General features: G+C 45.4%; 1 protein-coding gene across 1 annotated transcript in view; it reads right to left on the bottom strand.

The window, feature by feature from the left end:
• Positions 1-3,246: 3,246 nt before the first annotated feature.
• CHD2 (chromodomain helicase DNA binding protein 2) overlaps positions 3,247-16,026 on the bottom strand; it is a gene marked incomplete at its 3' end in the record, with an annotated part of 53,330 nt that continues 40,550 nt past the window's right edge. The window contains exons 25-38 of the mRNA XM_082005460.1: positions 15,146-15,321; positions 13,626-13,667; positions 12,443-12,582; positions 11,562-11,700; positions 11,260-11,410; positions 9,801-9,923; positions 9,347-9,475; positions 8,456-8,596; positions 7,104-7,238; positions 5,578-5,756; positions 5,078-5,177; positions 4,313-4,529; positions 3,695-3,944; positions 3,247-3,580 (exon numbers count right to left, since the gene is read on the bottom strand). Coding sequence (XP_081861586.1) covers positions 3,247-3,580; positions 3,695-3,944; positions 4,313-4,529; positions 5,078-5,177; positions 5,578-5,756; positions 7,104-7,238; positions 8,456-8,596; positions 9,347-9,475; positions 9,801-9,923; positions 11,260-11,410; positions 11,562-11,700; positions 12,443-12,582; positions 13,626-13,667; positions 15,146-15,321 — 2,256 coding nt within the window. The remainder of the gene's footprint in view (positions 3,581-3,694; positions 3,945-4,312; positions 4,530-5,077; positions 5,178-5,577; positions 5,757-7,103; positions 7,239-8,455; positions 8,597-9,346; positions 9,476-9,800; positions 9,924-11,259; positions 11,411-11,561; positions 11,701-12,442; positions 12,583-13,625; positions 13,668-15,145; positions 15,322-16,026) is intronic.

Below are 16,026 nucleotides of genomic sequence, written 5' to 3' on the forward strand. Positions count from 1 at the left end.
GTACAGCAGTTTTACAATGTAGGAAAATTTAATACATACTATATAAACAACATATTTACATCAGAAATCACTAGGACAGTGGCATTTTTTCACAAATATAAATTAATATTAATTACTGGTTTTAGTCAACAAGTTTAAAAGTCCACATTTTTACAGTAAGAGTCCTTCTCTCCCCAGAGGGGAGGTGGAGGTCAGGAGGAAATGGGTGAAAGCAGAACAGTATTTTTGTGTGGATCACTTAGACTGTTCGTGTAAGGACTTCAGAGAGCTATTAAGCATCCACTTTGGTTGGGCACTGCATCACCTGTCCACAGCAGGTTTTGGTCTGCAGGACTTCCATCGCGTGAATTCACAATTTTACACCATTTCCAAAGGGGTCAGGCTGAAAAATTTTTTTTTTTTTTTTTTTTTAAATAAAAACCCAGCAAGTTGCTACTTTTTTCTGCAAAGAGGCTAGAGGGAATCCCACAGCTGGTTTGGAAGGAAGAGCTGTACCAGATGTTGACACAAACACTGCAGTTTATGGCTGTGGACCTGTCCCCTCTGATCCCACTCACATCCAAGTGACTGTGTCTGGTTATGGTCCCTGTTGAGGGGACATAAAATAGGTGCGTGTGTGTGTGCTTGGGGAGGACCTTCTCCCAAATCTAGTTCTCCAGCTTCATTAAAGCCAAACCCAGTGAAGACCCACCCACCACCAGGGAACAAAAATATGTGACTTCAATATCAGGCTAACGTGACAGCGGGGACAGCTCTTCAGTGGATAAGGGTAAAGCTTCTGCTGTTGCACAAGGAGGAAACCCCAACCAACCTCGTACCTGGAACCCAGGACGAGCAGAAACTCCCACGTCTGGACACAGAAAAAGCCTCTTGCTGGGGTTCAAAGTTTCCCTGCACCAACCGTAACACTGGTCTGGCCAGTATTGCCTTTTGCTACAAGTGTATGGCACAAACTTTCCACCACGATAGCACCGCTTGGTGAACAAAAAGAGCAATTCTCTTTGCCCCTCTGAGGTTTCTTCCATTTTCACATTAAAAGCGAATACCTCTGAAAAGAAAGGACCTCTTTGTCAAATACCACAGCAAGTGCGTCTGCAATCACAGCTTGGTGAGAAACGCAGTGGAAACACGCGATCTCAACACCTCCCACCACCCGGCAGTTCCAAGGGGACTGTGGAAGACTCGCTTTCACCTCCTCCTGCACAGGTAAACACAAGCGTAACACTCTCTCGGGGCAGTACAGCATTGCCTGTACCAGTGCCTTCCCCAAGGAAGCAAAATTGCCCTGCATTTGGTGGAAATCTTGCAAAATAAAAAAAGGGGAGCAAAACACTTCCCGTGTGTCCCGTTAAAGCAGCAGGCTCAGAAAGGAATGAGTGACAGCAGCGGATTTCAAGGGATGCACTGCATGGAGCGGGGACATAGGGGTGTTAGTGTCGGTTTGTGTGCACCTTCCAAGGTGCCGGCTGGAGTCGGGAAGCCAGCCCTGAACAGCCATCTCCCTTCAGCCTTCTGGGGAAAGGACATCACAGCTTATTAGGGTCAGATACTGGCATCTTAAGAGGAGACCCAGCTTCTGTCCCCCACCAAAAAGAGGTGTCTGGAACAGCCTGGTCTTTAATACTGAGCTGAGGGAGATGACGCATCCCCGGACACCACACTCTGGGCAGCCCAGCTGCTGGGAGAGCTCTGTGGTCTCCAGGGATGTGACTCTACAAACCAAGACTGAGGAGCTGAAAAATAACCACCCAAGCTACTTCTGGCCAGCAATCTGTGCGCAACCCTTCTCACCACACAACAGTCTCGAGACTGGACGCAGTTCTGCATCATACGCAGTGGCTCAAATACTTGGAGGAGTGTTTGCTCTGAAGTCCACTGAGCTGGGCTGCAGACTCCTCTTTTCCCTCTGCCACGCTGGGCTCTTAAGACATTTGCTCCAAGAATTTTTTAAGGACAGAGTCCCAAATTCCTTGTTCTCTCCCTGCTCACTTAAGTGCTAAGTCTCCAGGCAAGTTTCCAATTTGGACAGGCAGAAGGTTGTTCAGTGCAGGTACTTTTAGCAATTTGGAGTTACTGCTGACTGCTGGGACGGTGGCAGGAAGGTGCCTGTTTGCTGAACAGAGATCAGTCCACTGGATTCCTATTTAACTCTGCTCTACCATCCCTTATCCTTTGGTTGCAGTAAAGGTTTGTGATCACTGTTTTGCGAAGTGCAGAGAAAGAACTTGCCCAAAGACTAGAGCACTTCTGTGACAGGGAGAGTAGAAGCTTCAGGATCCCCAGATGCCCAGAGCTGTCTTTTGACCTTGCACTTCCCAGTCAGCATCTCTATTGGTTCCTGGACCATCCAAGCTGTCCATATCAAGAGAAAAGGAGGTTTTTATGAATTCCTGAGCCCTGTCCACCGGGAAATACTGTTCTCACCCCAACTTCTTTCCTACTTGTTAGAAGTGAACTGAGCCTTTGCTAAGCAAGTGTGTTTTTGGGTTTTTTTTTTTTCCCACATGTCCCAAAGCCCCCCAGAGTCAAGATTTGCCGGTTCTGGACCTGAGGTGGGAGGAGGATGCCCCACACCTCTTCTGTTGTAGGGGACACAATGGCAACTCAAAGCAGAGCCAGTTTCTTGAAATGGATAAAGACATGAGAAATGATAATGTGGCCAGAAAAGCGATGGATTGTCACCAGCATGGCTCCAACTCCTTTGGAATCACTCTGCAGGGACGCTGAGTCCCTCTTTCAACCAAGCTTGGCTGCTGAGAGACTCTCTTGTCCCTCCTTGAATATCCTCCCATTGCCCTATGCTGGTTACACACAAAGCCCAGCCCAACCAGTTTATCCCCAATCCCAAAGCAGCATCTGTCACGTAACGTCAAGTCAGAGCAGGCACACAGCCTGCTGCACAATCCTAAGCAGCATCGATCCGCCTTCTCGGTTTGGGGAAACACTGGCTGGGTAAAATTCCCTTGGGTCCATTGGAATGGAGAAAACAAAAACAAAACAAAGAACGAGGCAGCAAGACTGGTTCCAGCATTCACTGGTAGAAGAGGGGAAAGGAAACAGGAATCCAAACGAAACAGAACCGAACGCTAGGGAAAAATCTTCCTCCACCTGCTCCCCCAAAATCCTCCTTGACTCAGCAAGATGATAGCAGCATGTTCAGAGTTTCTGGTTGCTGGCTTGGCGAAACCAGCTGTTGTTGCATCAAACCAAGTATTTCAGACGTGCGCTTTCCTCCCCTCAGTCACTTTATGCTTTCCGAATATTCCAGTTATAATCTGGATTGTTTTTCTGTTCTAACGACCTATCCAGAGGTGACCTGTGATCAAGAGGTGACTTGGAATCGTGGGGGGATTTCTGAGAGGGGGGTGAGCGAGGGTCCGACACTGCAGGGTGAGGTGGAGGGAGAGGCTGTTTGTAGTCTCCCGATTTGTCTGTGTGGAAGGACCGGTAGTGGTCCGAAGGTCCTTGGCCATGGTAACCCATGGGCGGCCTGTGATCAGACATCCGTCGGAAATCCTGCTGGTGGTAGTTCTGGGGCCTGAACTCATCGGATCGTCGACGCTTGGAATCGTGGTGGTGCCTGCAGAGAGAAAATGAATGGATGGAGATCGATTCCCCAAGGAAAGCCTGGCCACCACAGCCAGGTGCATCACTGCAAACTCCTCCCAGCATTCCTGAGATGAAAGAGAATTACCTGTCATAATAATCTCGGTGGCCTCTGTGGTCTCGGTCACTGTTGTACTGTTCATATGGCCTCTTGCGGGAGAGGTTATTTGGTCTGTAGTTCCCAGAGCTCCGGTGGGGCTCTCCACGAGATCGCCGATCCCCATAGTGGTGGTCCTTGTACCAGTGCTGCTCATACTGGTGATGCCGCTCCCCACCCCACATCTGGTTGCTGTTGCCACCATAGTTGAACTTTCGATCCCTCTGCCATTCTCCTCGGTCTGCAATGAAGAAAGAACCAGTAAGTATCTTCCACACTTTAGTTTAAGCCTGTTACTCTGCTGAATTCTCAAAGAAATTATAATTATTGCTGTGCCTGTTTAACTTTCTCCTCCCTAAACTATGTGGGCCCAATTTTATTCTTTGAATTTCTTTACTGTTATTCTAGCAAATATTATTCTGTCCTGTTCTTATACTCTTTTCATCACTACATCATCATGTTTTCCAGACCAGCACTAAGTACAGTGATATGTGTTCCATCCCATCACCTTTAAACCTGACCAGCCACAAGTTCCAGAAGGATTTGTGTCCAAGAGCAAACAGCCATTAGGTTAGAAGGCATGGTTTCTCCTGGCTTGCCAGCACTCACCTGTGTTGCTGAAATGTCTCTTGTTTGGATGGCCATAGTTGTCACGCGGGTGCCCGTGCATCTGCTGCTGGGCATGCGAAGGGGGCAGGTGGATCTTCTGGGAATGAGGATTGTGAGGCACGTGAGACTGGGACATCACAGAATCGCGGCTGGAGCCTGAAGGCTCTGGGCGGAATGGTTTCTTCATGCTGGACATGTCCTCCTTCTTCTTCTGCTCCTGCAAGGTAGAAGAGGGTTACAGCTTAACTGCTCGTCCACCAAAAGATTCAGACTATGTAAGCAACAGCCTTGTCTGTCAGGCTGTGGATTTTTTTGCAGACTCCCCATGCTGTGGGCCACCCCAACCCACCTCTTTGAGCACTTGGTGAACCAACTGTGCCCAAGCATGGTATGAATAGCAATGGTACAAATGTGGTGGAGGACAGGCAGAGTTTTGCCCCACACAGCTCTGCTTCTACATCCCATACCTACAGAGCAGCACTCCCAGGCTTTTCACTCTAATGGTCAACTCAACACAATGTGCCACACCAAGCAATGCTTTTTCTTGTTCAGAACAGCCAGGAAAAAGTGCCCGGTGTTGTTAGGTGGGGGGAGAAATGCCACATGAAAGGGGAGGCAAATGTGACCAGACTGTTTAGATGTTAAGAAAAATCAGACTGCCAACAACAATAAAGAAAGCCCATGGTAAGAGACAGAAAGTACTGACACTTTGAGTGCAACAGGTTTTAAAGAAAGCAACTGGAGGGAAGGCACTTCAGATCTCACCTCCTCCTCCTGTGATCTTTTCTTATGAGCCATCTTGTAGAGTTTATGCAGTTTTCTGGCATCAAATTCTGTGAACTTTGACACAAATATCCATAGGTTCCTGGAAGGACATGAACATTTTCTGTTAATTGCTACATCAGCAATTTAGCTGCCATCTGCTTTCAAAGGAACATCAAATCAGTTCTACTTTCTCTGGAAAATAGTCTCAATCCAGCTCAGGACAGGATGGTCAGGAGAGTTGGAATGAAGTAAAACAAAGGGGTTTGCACTGGTTTATTTAAAGTGGCTCTGAAATAAATTTAAATGAAACTAGCACAACTTGCAGACAAAACCCTCTGGACTGGTCATGGACTGAGTGGGCTAAAGAATGCAAGATTTCTCCTTCAAAAGCATGTTAAATAAGAGGCAAATGGCACACTTGTCCACATAAAAACCAGCAGCCTCCGACTACCATTTTTAAGTATCATATACCAGCCAAAGAAAGCAAAATGACCTCTCACCTTCTCCATAGCTTGATATGATCCTGGTCAGTGTAGGCTTTAAGGCACTCAGAGATGCGGTCCCCAATTTTTAGGAGGCAGTTGCGTGTGTGCTCCAGCTGTTCTTGAACAGTCAGTCCCTTATCAGGCTTATCAAGTTGCTTCAGTGCTTTTTTCACTGGTCTCATCCTTTCCTTGCACTTGAAAAAGCAATAGAGAGCAGAAAGTGATTCATGTGGCACAGGGCTCCACACTGTTCTCTGGTTAATCAGAGCTGGAAGAAGTTCATTAGCATGAGGTATTAGCTCTATCTGACCTTTAGGCAAGGAGAAGTCATCTACAAAAATAGCAATTTGCTAGACATGCTGCAGAAAACAAAGAAAAGCGTCTTCCCATCTCCACTGCCCCCCACCTTTTAGAGGGGAACAATTTGCTTTGCAAACCATAACTGCACAGGGTCTGCTCTTGCACTGATCCCACGGCAGGCAGGGAAGCGTAACCAAGCATCGACATGCTGAACCAACAGCCCCAGCTGAATGACTGCTCACCCAATAGCCTCCCTGTCCATCCCCATCTGTGGTTGCTTTAATCTATTGCTTTTACCCAAACTGGAAAACATGAGATGAAAGCACCATCTTTTTCGGCTGTGCACATCAACACTGTGCACAGACAGTAAATCAGACAGGTTTCTACTGCCTGACTGGACCTTTCACGCATCACAGAGGGAAAGTAAAAGAAAAAAACAGACAAAAAACAACACAGGGCCAGCAGGGAATACCCAGATTTTCATTTAGAGAACTGTTGTTAAAAAGCGGTATCTCAGCGTTTCCCTGTGCAAGTCAAGCCAAGGAGATTCTGTTCATGACAACTTTTACTAAAAGGCTGTTTTTACAACGAGCCCTGCAGGCACGTTTGCTGCAAGAGCATTTACACAGCTAGGGAAGTGCTTACAGCTCAGACAACTCCGTACCTCCTTCAGCCACACAAGGTCACCCTCAAAACACCTCTCCTGTATTTCCCTGCCTGGAAGAGCCCCAACAGCTCCTTGGCTTCTACAGGAAAGAGACTGCCATGTAAGGCTGCAGGGTCTTCTGTAACCCAGGGCTGTGAAAGGAGTGGTGCAAACTTATCTGAAGAAGAGAGCCCTTCTTCATGCTCTATTGACATGCTGCCCTCTTCTGCCCTGGCTGGCACCCTTGGCAGAGGGAGGGGACGAACATGTGCACTCATGCAAAGCTGAATATTGAAGAGAGGTATCTGAACCCTTTAATAGTGCAGTTGCTCGGTGAGAATAAGGAGCTGGAAGAGCTTTGAAGTTTCTTTCAGTTGAAGTGCCATTTACAGCAGCCAGCTGGTAGGCACAGAAGAGGCTGGTGGACAACTCTCATACAGCTCTCAGACCGCCCAGAGGAAATCACTGTGGGGCACTGTGAAGGGGCTCACACCCTGAGACCTGAAACACTTCTTTGGATAACATGCAAGCAAACCCTGTCTGCCTTGCTGGGCTCTCTGCCACTGCCCTCCCATCTCCCAAGGAAAATACTCACTATGCTGAATGTTTCTTGGTCCAGATCATCATCCTCATCTTCTCCAATGGGGATCGGTTCACTCCCTGCTGTAATGTGGACAGGACCTTGCGATCTCTTCCCTTTACTTCCAGATTTGGCTTCACCACCTTTAGGCTTTACAAGGACAAATTTCATACATCATATGATGAGCCAGACTGCAGGATCCCAAGTGATCCAACTAACAAACTCCACACTATTGTTACTGGCAGTTGTTAAACCCCGGGCACTGCTCCTAACAACTTTCCTCCCAAGATCTCAAACTGTTCAGCTGCAATGCCTCTGTTTAGCTTTATGTCATCCCTGAGGGAGTAGAGAGAAGTCAGAGCCAACATTTTGGAAGTGAATATGATATTTATACTCATGGAGAGAAAACCAACGTTGAAGACTTGGAAGAGAGGTCAAGCCAAAGAATATATGTCCCTATATGTTACTGAAAGACAGAGCTCAGAGTAGTCTCATGTCTACAAGGATCTGCAACTTCACGTGACATCACTAGGCCTCAGACCCTCTGGAAAGCAACCTCAAATCATGGCCTGTTAGTGTAAATTTTAACTTATATGACTTATCTGCAGTCAAAGCTCTTTAGAGTCAAACGTCATACCAAAAATCACTGGGAAGCAACCTTTCTCCGATATATGCAACAAAGCTTCTTGGTTTGCACTTACGACCTCAGTGTCAAAACACACTGGTCATGCAGTACATACCTGTTCCTTGGACAGGTACTTCAGGTCATTATTATAGAAGCTTTTACCCCCCTTCCAGGTTGAATTCAGCCTCCAGGCAGTTGTATCCAAAATTCAAGGGACATTTTACTCCACAACATACCACTGATGTTGAAACACTCATTCTGGTGAGTCCTGAACAGCCACAAGGACAACTTACAGTCTTGATGGTGTGGACAATAGGGTTATTTGGGGTGAGTTTAAATTAGAGGGGAATACAGACAAGGAGCTGCCAACCCTGTGATAAATCAGAGCTGAACAGAACTTTGATCTGAGTGCTCCAGGCTCTTTTCCCCTTTCTTCCTTAACACCAGCTATTTGGCCATATCGCTGTCACGGGGACAGTTGTACTTTAAAGGCAGTCTGACAAAATCTCTTCCTTTTTGCTCACATTCCAGCAAGCTTTAGGACATTTTCCCTTTTCTACTTGTTATTGTAATTCTTCACAATAAGAATTCAGGAAGGCTGAAAAAGGGATAATACCTCACCCCACAGTACTTCACTGATGTAACTTCACGGAGGGCCTTTAATGAACCGTAAGACTCATAGCTTGCCCTTCTGCTCAGAGACTTTCCTATCTCTTAAACTGCTCCTGAGAGTACCACATACCTTCTCTTTCTTGTCTTTTGTCTTCTTTTTCTCTTTCTCACTTTCCTTTTCTTTCTTAGTTGTTGTCTGTTTTTCCTTGTTCTCTTTGTTCTCTTTCTTTTTCTGTTTCTTTTTCACTGGGCTCTTTTCCAAGCCATCCTCCTAGAAAATCAGTCACGGCACAGTCAATGTTGGAGTCCCTCACCTCACGTACACTTTCTTCCATAAAACTTACATCCTTGAAATGCAGCCAATTTTTGAGGTCCATCCAAATTTGCCCTCACACCTCTTTAACTAGACAGCAAGCCCTGTGCTGCAATCCACCCAACCCTTGACAAAAGGGTATAAAAAAATAGATGAGCCCAAACCTGTAACTAGCTGGCAAACTGTAGATAAGCACTGCTTTCCTATGCCAGCTGTGCTCGAGAACACTCAGCCCCTAAGGTAGATACTGATCAGCACATGAACAAAAAGCCTTAGACTACAAGCCAAACCACTCAAATACAGAAGGTTTTCTAAGCAACAGCATGACCTTGGTAAACTCCAGCTTCACCACTCGCTGACGTACTGAAAAGGAGAGGGAAACAATTCTTCTTTCTTTCTAAGAGCAACAGACTTTGTCCTGAGATAACCTTTCCTCCAAGTCAGTATGTGGATGTGTGTGGCCATTCTAGGATCCCCCAAAACACTTAAAGCACTAACCTAAAGGAGTGGGTGAGAAAGGTCCTTCTTTCACCCCAACAGCTGTATATATGTTTTTGTGAGTTTGCCAGTCTCCTGTGGGAATGCACTCTGTAGTGCTCCCAGACTTCACAGGGCATTTGCTAGGGGTGCTTCTCAAGGTGAGTTTCTGCAGTAACAAGGATAGCTCAAGGAAATCTGGGAAAGCTGCTATCCACCAAGTTGACTCACCTTGACTTCACCTTCTTCTGACTGGTTGTCTGAGTGCCGAGGAGGGGAGAGTTCATTCCCATGCTCATCTTTGACTTTGGGAGCCTTGTTCTCTTTCTTTACTCGTGGTTTCCTCTTCTTTAGCTTGCCCTGGTGAAAACACAGAACAAGTCAGGGCAAGCAAAAGCTGCAGCTGCTTCCTGGGGACATATCCCACCTCCTAAACATCCTGCAAACAGCTGCAGGTCCTGCAGGGTGGCAGAAAGCCTGATGAGCCCAAGTCCTTCACTAAATGTAATAATTAATTACTTGTCCCTTACTAATTATCATTTCAGTACCACAATGCAATCAGACAACAGACAAGTCCATATTCTTTCACATAGATGATGTTCAGTGACCTGGAAACACAGGCTGTCTCCCACCATCAGCCAACCACTCATCCTGAAACCCCCAGAAGCAAGCAGCCACATCTCACCTCTTCCCCATCTTTCATGTTTTCCTTCTTGTCCAGATCTTTCTTCAGCAGTTTCAGTAGATAATCAACTCGGGTCTGGAGCTGTTTTCCCTGAGGTTTCTTATCTGTCTCAACAGGTAGGATCTTTGATAAAGGGAAAAAAAAAAAAACCAAAACCAAACACAACACTCAAATACATCTATCAAACCTTGACAAAAGAGATACACACACTAGCAGCAGTCCTTCCAGGCCCAGTAAAGGGCTGGAGATGCTGCACTTTCTGGGGGAACAAGAAAATTCAAGCATTTCTTCCAACTCCCACACAGACTCTCCCTGTCTAGCCAAAAGCAAAGCTCCTAGCAAGCATGCCTCCCCTTGGCCTTTTGCATAAGTGACAGGACCCTCAGGCAGCTCTCTAGATTCTCTACAGTCTTTCTTGTAAATGCGCAAAAAGGAAAAAAAAAAAACCCGAAACTTTGCAAAATGTATTTGTGACCTTGCATTGCAAAGCTGAGTCCTCTCTCCTTGACACATCAGATTTGTTTGTGACAGCCTTATCACAGCAGCCTGGTCCTCTTTGGTAACCCTAGACATTGCTAGGGCAACGATAGAGTTGCAGAATTTTTAGCAGAAAACAAGGCTGCAAGGTGCCACTCTGTGGAGGAAGAATCTCAGCTTGCCAACTATGGCTACCTTCATACTTCATTGGAAAGTGGGTGGCATGTCTCAGTCAATTGTGTGCATTGTAAAATGCCTTTCTGAACTTCGTGTAGGAAGGCTTTCAGCCACAGTCTGATCACAGCACTAGCGGGGATGTCATGGGAATGCAGCGTATTGGCAGCAAAGCTGGTGTAGAGCCTCGATGCTCCTCAGCTCTGTGTTGCAGTTCATGCTCCTTCCATTGTGCTGACACAACGGATGGCAGCTTATTTTTAACCTGGATCATTTCAACATGTCGCCCATAAGCAGTTCTTATGGGAATGACTGAGGAAGAGAGGAACTAGATGGAGGTTTTCCAGCTGGCTTTGCTGCCATAGCCAGTCATGTAACTATACCCTCAAAGCTAACACAGACCAGTCTTGACATAAGCAGTGTCAAATCTGTGAAAAATTATTTCCACACAGAAATTCAGACTCAGCTTCTTGTGAGATGCTGAAGGAAATATCAAGTCACGATTATGCAATGCACTCTCTATACTGTGCATGTAACCACATATGTCAGCATTATCATTTTCTTCCTGCATCATTTCAGTGTGGTTCATATGGTACTATTCAGAGAAAATTTACTGCCAATCAAATAACACAACTCTGCTTTCCATCAAGCATGCAACATTCCATGGAGGTCACTGTTTTCCTCATTATTATTTATTATTATTTTTGGAGCAGTTACAAATGTAAACATCTGTTTCTGGAGTAAATCAAACATGTTCTCTATGAACACTGCAGTGGACCCAATGCAAGCAACAAGCAAAGCGACCTACCTTATCAGATAACTTCAATTCCGGATCTGTTTTAATTAGCTCCCAGTTTCCATAACCATGCTCGTAAATGCCCACTAACAAGCGAGAATCCTCCTCCACTCCCCAGTCTACATCAAAATGGGCAGCTTTGACACGGCACGTCAGGCGGTACCTGAAGGCATTTCAAACATGAGCTACTTTTAATGCTGCGGGAGGTAAAGCAAATCCACTAAATAATAATAAATATCTAGGCTATTCTCTTTCCACTACAAAATTCAAATTCCCTGCACCTCTTTCTGCATTGCCTACTTAGCCAAACTCACTTCTTCCTTTCCTCTGGGTCCGTGGGAATGGATTTATGCAGCATTTCAAACTCCTCTTCATGTTGGATGATGGATTTCACATTGACTTGGACACCAGAAATCTTGATAGTAGGACCTCTTCTTTTTCCAGGTCCTTTCCCTGCTCAACAATAAGACACAGCAACTAAGAGAACTCTTACAGAAAGAAGTGCCTCTGTAAAAAAAAAGTCTAGACACACAAAGACCAACACCTTGCCTGCAACCTTTCATTTAAACATAAGGCTGTCTGCTAAGGCAGCCCCAAAAATAAGTTATCTTCCACTAACTCACTTCGATCTGCAATCCAGTATCATACCTCCCAGTATCATCTTCTTAAAAATACATCCAAGTACGCTGGAGCTGTTGCTTCAGTAGTTATGTTCAGCTGCAACAGGCAGACATCAGTGGGAAATCCAGCCCAGACCCCTGTACCTCCAAACCAACAGCATAGAACAGCCATACAGAGTGGCTGATGACAACAGCTCCAGGGAGTACTAATTATGGATCCAGCTTTACCATGGAGTACACAGCAGCAGTTTGATTCCCAATCCCAGGAGCAGTTAAAATACAATCTGCTTTGCCTTGTGGCCCAGCATTAAACAAGCTGATGACTTTAGCCTCTCCCCAGGAAAACTTATGTTCAGCAGAAGCCAACAGACCCAAATAGCACTTTCCAGGCTGAGCAGAAGAGTCAGGGGTTTCTCTCTGTTGGCGAGATGCCTGGCAGAGACAGTATGGTTTAAGCATGTGCTTGTTCTTTGCCTCTAAGTTGCAATGTGGCATGCCTTCCCATCCAGCAAGGGAATGGTTTTCTCACCTGCTCTAAAAACACTGTAACAACAGCACACAACACTCTTGCTTACCTTCACCTGGATTTTCTTTCAGCTGCTCCTCATATTCTTGCATTGCTGAGACACAGCTATTGTGGATGAGTTCCCCTAACCGTTTCAGATCAGCTACAGACTTATCCACCAGCTCAGCATCCCGGGCAATACACTCCAGCCTGGGAAAGGGGAAAAAAGTATTGCAAGGTTCGTATTTGATACAACATATCTCCTCCCAGTCACTTCCTGAGCAATTGTTTCATAGCTTTTAGTAGTCAACGCTGTACATGTATGAATGTATGAAACCTGCATGAGTGGAGTTTTAGTCTTTTTTTAGGTCTAACAACTGCAGTACAGTGCAGATGTAGAAGAACTGATCCAGGCTTTTTGATTTTTTAGTATTAAAGCAAAGGTGAGAACTGTCTATCTTGGGCACAACAGGCACCCTCTGTGACTGTCCAGTGTTTCTTCAAGCCTCTCCAGTTCCATATTAACTCCATTTGATGGTCAAAAGCTGCCATCTGCTGTCCCTTTTGTCTGGCTGAAGTTACTAACATCAAGGCCCATAAGCAACCCTTGTGTTTCACAACAGAAGAGTACAACCAGCTGCAAAAAACACAGTCATTGCTCATACAATATATGCAGGGATCTCTGCCTCGGCTCTGAGGCCTCAGCAAAGGCTACAGCTTTCCGGACCCAGCACATGTGCCCATCTCCCTTCCTCCCTTCACTTACGCTGGGGCACAGCACTCACGCAGGGCTCTGCAGACCCACGTGCGAGCACAGCGTGTGCTTCTCTCTACTTCCCTTCTAGAGGGATATGATAGAGAAAGATGCTCTGAATTCAGTCTTGAAACTAGTATGCGTAGAGAAGCTTGGCAAGTGTTTTGTGTAGCATTTGCTGTTCAGACAGCCACTTCCTCTCCTTTCTCAGCAGAGTGGAAATGCCCCAAGGGCCAGACTCTGCCAGCAGGATGATGCTGTGTACAGCCCAGTGCCACTACTGCTCTAGCTGCTTTTTGGCCAGCATTCATCAGTGCCCATCAACTGAGACACGAGGGATGGTATGGCAGTGCTTGGATTACTGATCGCACGACAGCAAGGCTTTGTGCTGTCCGTGGAGGTTGTATCAAACACCCATAGCAATGTCTATACAGCTGTACTTAAAAACACAACGTCCCCCCATGATAACTCTCTGGAGCAGCGCCAGGTTGGGACTTACCGTTCAAGAGGCAGTCCAAACTTCTTGTAAGCCTTGATAAACCTAAGCAAAAAAACCAGAACACAACAAAAAAACAGAAACTAAACCAACTGCCATAAAAAGTGGGTCTAATATCACAAATACACTTGAATATATTAATTACAACTTGCCACGCTATCAGCCTTGCATTCTGCACCGATTAGCTAAGCATCACTTAGGACTGGGAAGCGTAATCCATTAACCCCCCCACAAAGAGTTTTGTGACCTTGGCTGGAGAAGAACACAACGTTATTATGAATGTTGGATGTTTGACAAATGAGGGGAAAAAAAAAAAAGAGGACAGTCATAACTGTAGTGTAAAAAAAATTGAAAGAAAGCATTGGCTTACACCATGTTGGTAATTATTAACTTCATTTTTGCAAGGAGAAGAGAGGCATTAAATCAATGTCATCAGTAATTTTAACACTCAGGCTGTAAGCGTAACGACCCATCACAGAAAAGCCAAATGTGGTGCAATCCATCACAGAGGTCTGCAGACAAGGATTGCTATTTATTTTTATGTCTTATTTTTATTGTGAAAATCACTGCCATGGTTAACAAACAACTTTAGGGCAAGAGTCAGACACCCATTGCTGCAATTGAGCAGTGCCTTGTGCTGGGAGCAGACCCAATGGCTTCAACTACAGATTGTTTTTAAAATGAGTTATTTTTGTCCCTTCTTTTTTTCATCTTGTGTTCTTTCAGCCTCTTTCTGCTACATCACAATAACCTAAATGGCTGCTATATTCACATTGCAACACCTCCTTCCTTCTCTATGGTTTCAGGGCTTGATATGGGGCAGCTACCACAATCCAAAAAGTCTGACCATCTCCTGTTTCAAAATATATCAACTCAGAGACAGAGAGTCAAGGAAAACTCATAACCCCCTTCTTTTCCATCTTTGGCTGAACATCTGGGCAGAGCCATAAAACAAAGATCTTTGGGAAAGGCTCAAGAGTCAGAAGATATGAGAAGAAAACAATACTCTGGAATTCAGCCCCCAGCTGACTTCAGGGATACAGTGCGGAAGAGGATACAGAACTGCTGGGATCAAGAGGACCAGTACTTCTCATGGGGTTATTTTTCCAGAACTTGCCTTTCACTTAAAGCTTAAGTCAGCAGGACTACTGCCAGAAGAATGTCAGGAAGGCCAGAGTCCTTGGCTTCTCCAGATCTGTATCTCATATGTAGTATGGAATTAGCTCAACCCACTTGGCCCGGGAAGGGTAGTTACAACAAGAATTAATTTTAGGAAGGTACCAGCTTCACCGCAGCCTGACTAAAGACAATCCAATCCATTTTGCACAGACCTGAATGTAAGGGTCATCATCTGCAAGCAAACTGATGCATATAGAGATACAGAAGCTGGCCCAACAAACGAGCTCCACCTAAGCCACTGACGTGCTCACAGGTGAACACCTCCTGGATTAATCTGGGATTTTTTCCTTCTGCATGGATTTCTATACTTGTTTTCTGAACTATATCTTGTGCTCAGCACTGACCTTCTGATTTCAGCATCAGTAAATCCTTCCACAGTATCTTTTCTAACACTCCGAGGACGCCCCCTGCGCTTTGGTCTCTTCTCGTCATCGGTATCATCAGTCTCACTTTCTGATCCAGATGATCTCTGAAGCCTTCTCTTAGTTTCTGCATCTGATTCACTGTCATTTGTCTGAGCCTGTAGACACAAGAAAAAACAACATTACAGTTAACAACCGCTAATCTGCCAACCTTTTCTGTCCCTCCCATGCAGTAGCACTATTTCACATTCAGACTGTAAAACATTTTGGCGTATCTTCCTGAAGATGCAGAAGCCTATGTAATCAACCCAGAGAGGCTGCACATCCTAGCAGTTTCCAGGTCATTCTCCCTTTAGAGCCTTCTAGCCAGCAGTTTCACAACTGCATTTTGATTTACTAAGGTATAAGATACATTAAAACATCTTGATTACTGTAGTTTTGTGCCACAGTCCCTTAAGCTGTTTTGAAAACCAGGACACTTCAGAAATTAATCTGGAATCATCCAATATGAATTATCCATCTCTCTAGTTTTCACTTTAATGTTTTTCCCCAGCTCATCCCAGAGAAGAGCTCATAACCCCTTAAAGTCCCATATCCCAGCAGAGCTTCCTTGCAGCTTCAGCTTTCTGTTGGATTGGTGTAGATCCCATCACCTAAAAAAAGAACTTGGGAAGACACCATCCCTTTTGCCTGCAAGAGCCACATTTAAGCAACAGCAGCCCAGGGAGCTAGAAAGCCCAAGGAAGACAAACAGCCAGAAAACGGCACAAACCGCAGAAAAATCTGCATTATACAGTCGGATATTTTGCCCTGTACTCACTACGGGTTCTCTTTATTTTCTTTATTTTATTTTCTCTATTCTC

The sequence above is a fragment of the Phaethon aethereus genome (genome assembly GCF_964289735.1).
Source record: "Phaethon aethereus genome assembly, chromosome: 12".
Classification (NCBI taxonomy): Eukaryota; Metazoa; Chordata; class Aves; order Phaethontiformes; family Phaethontidae; genus Phaethon; species Phaethon aethereus.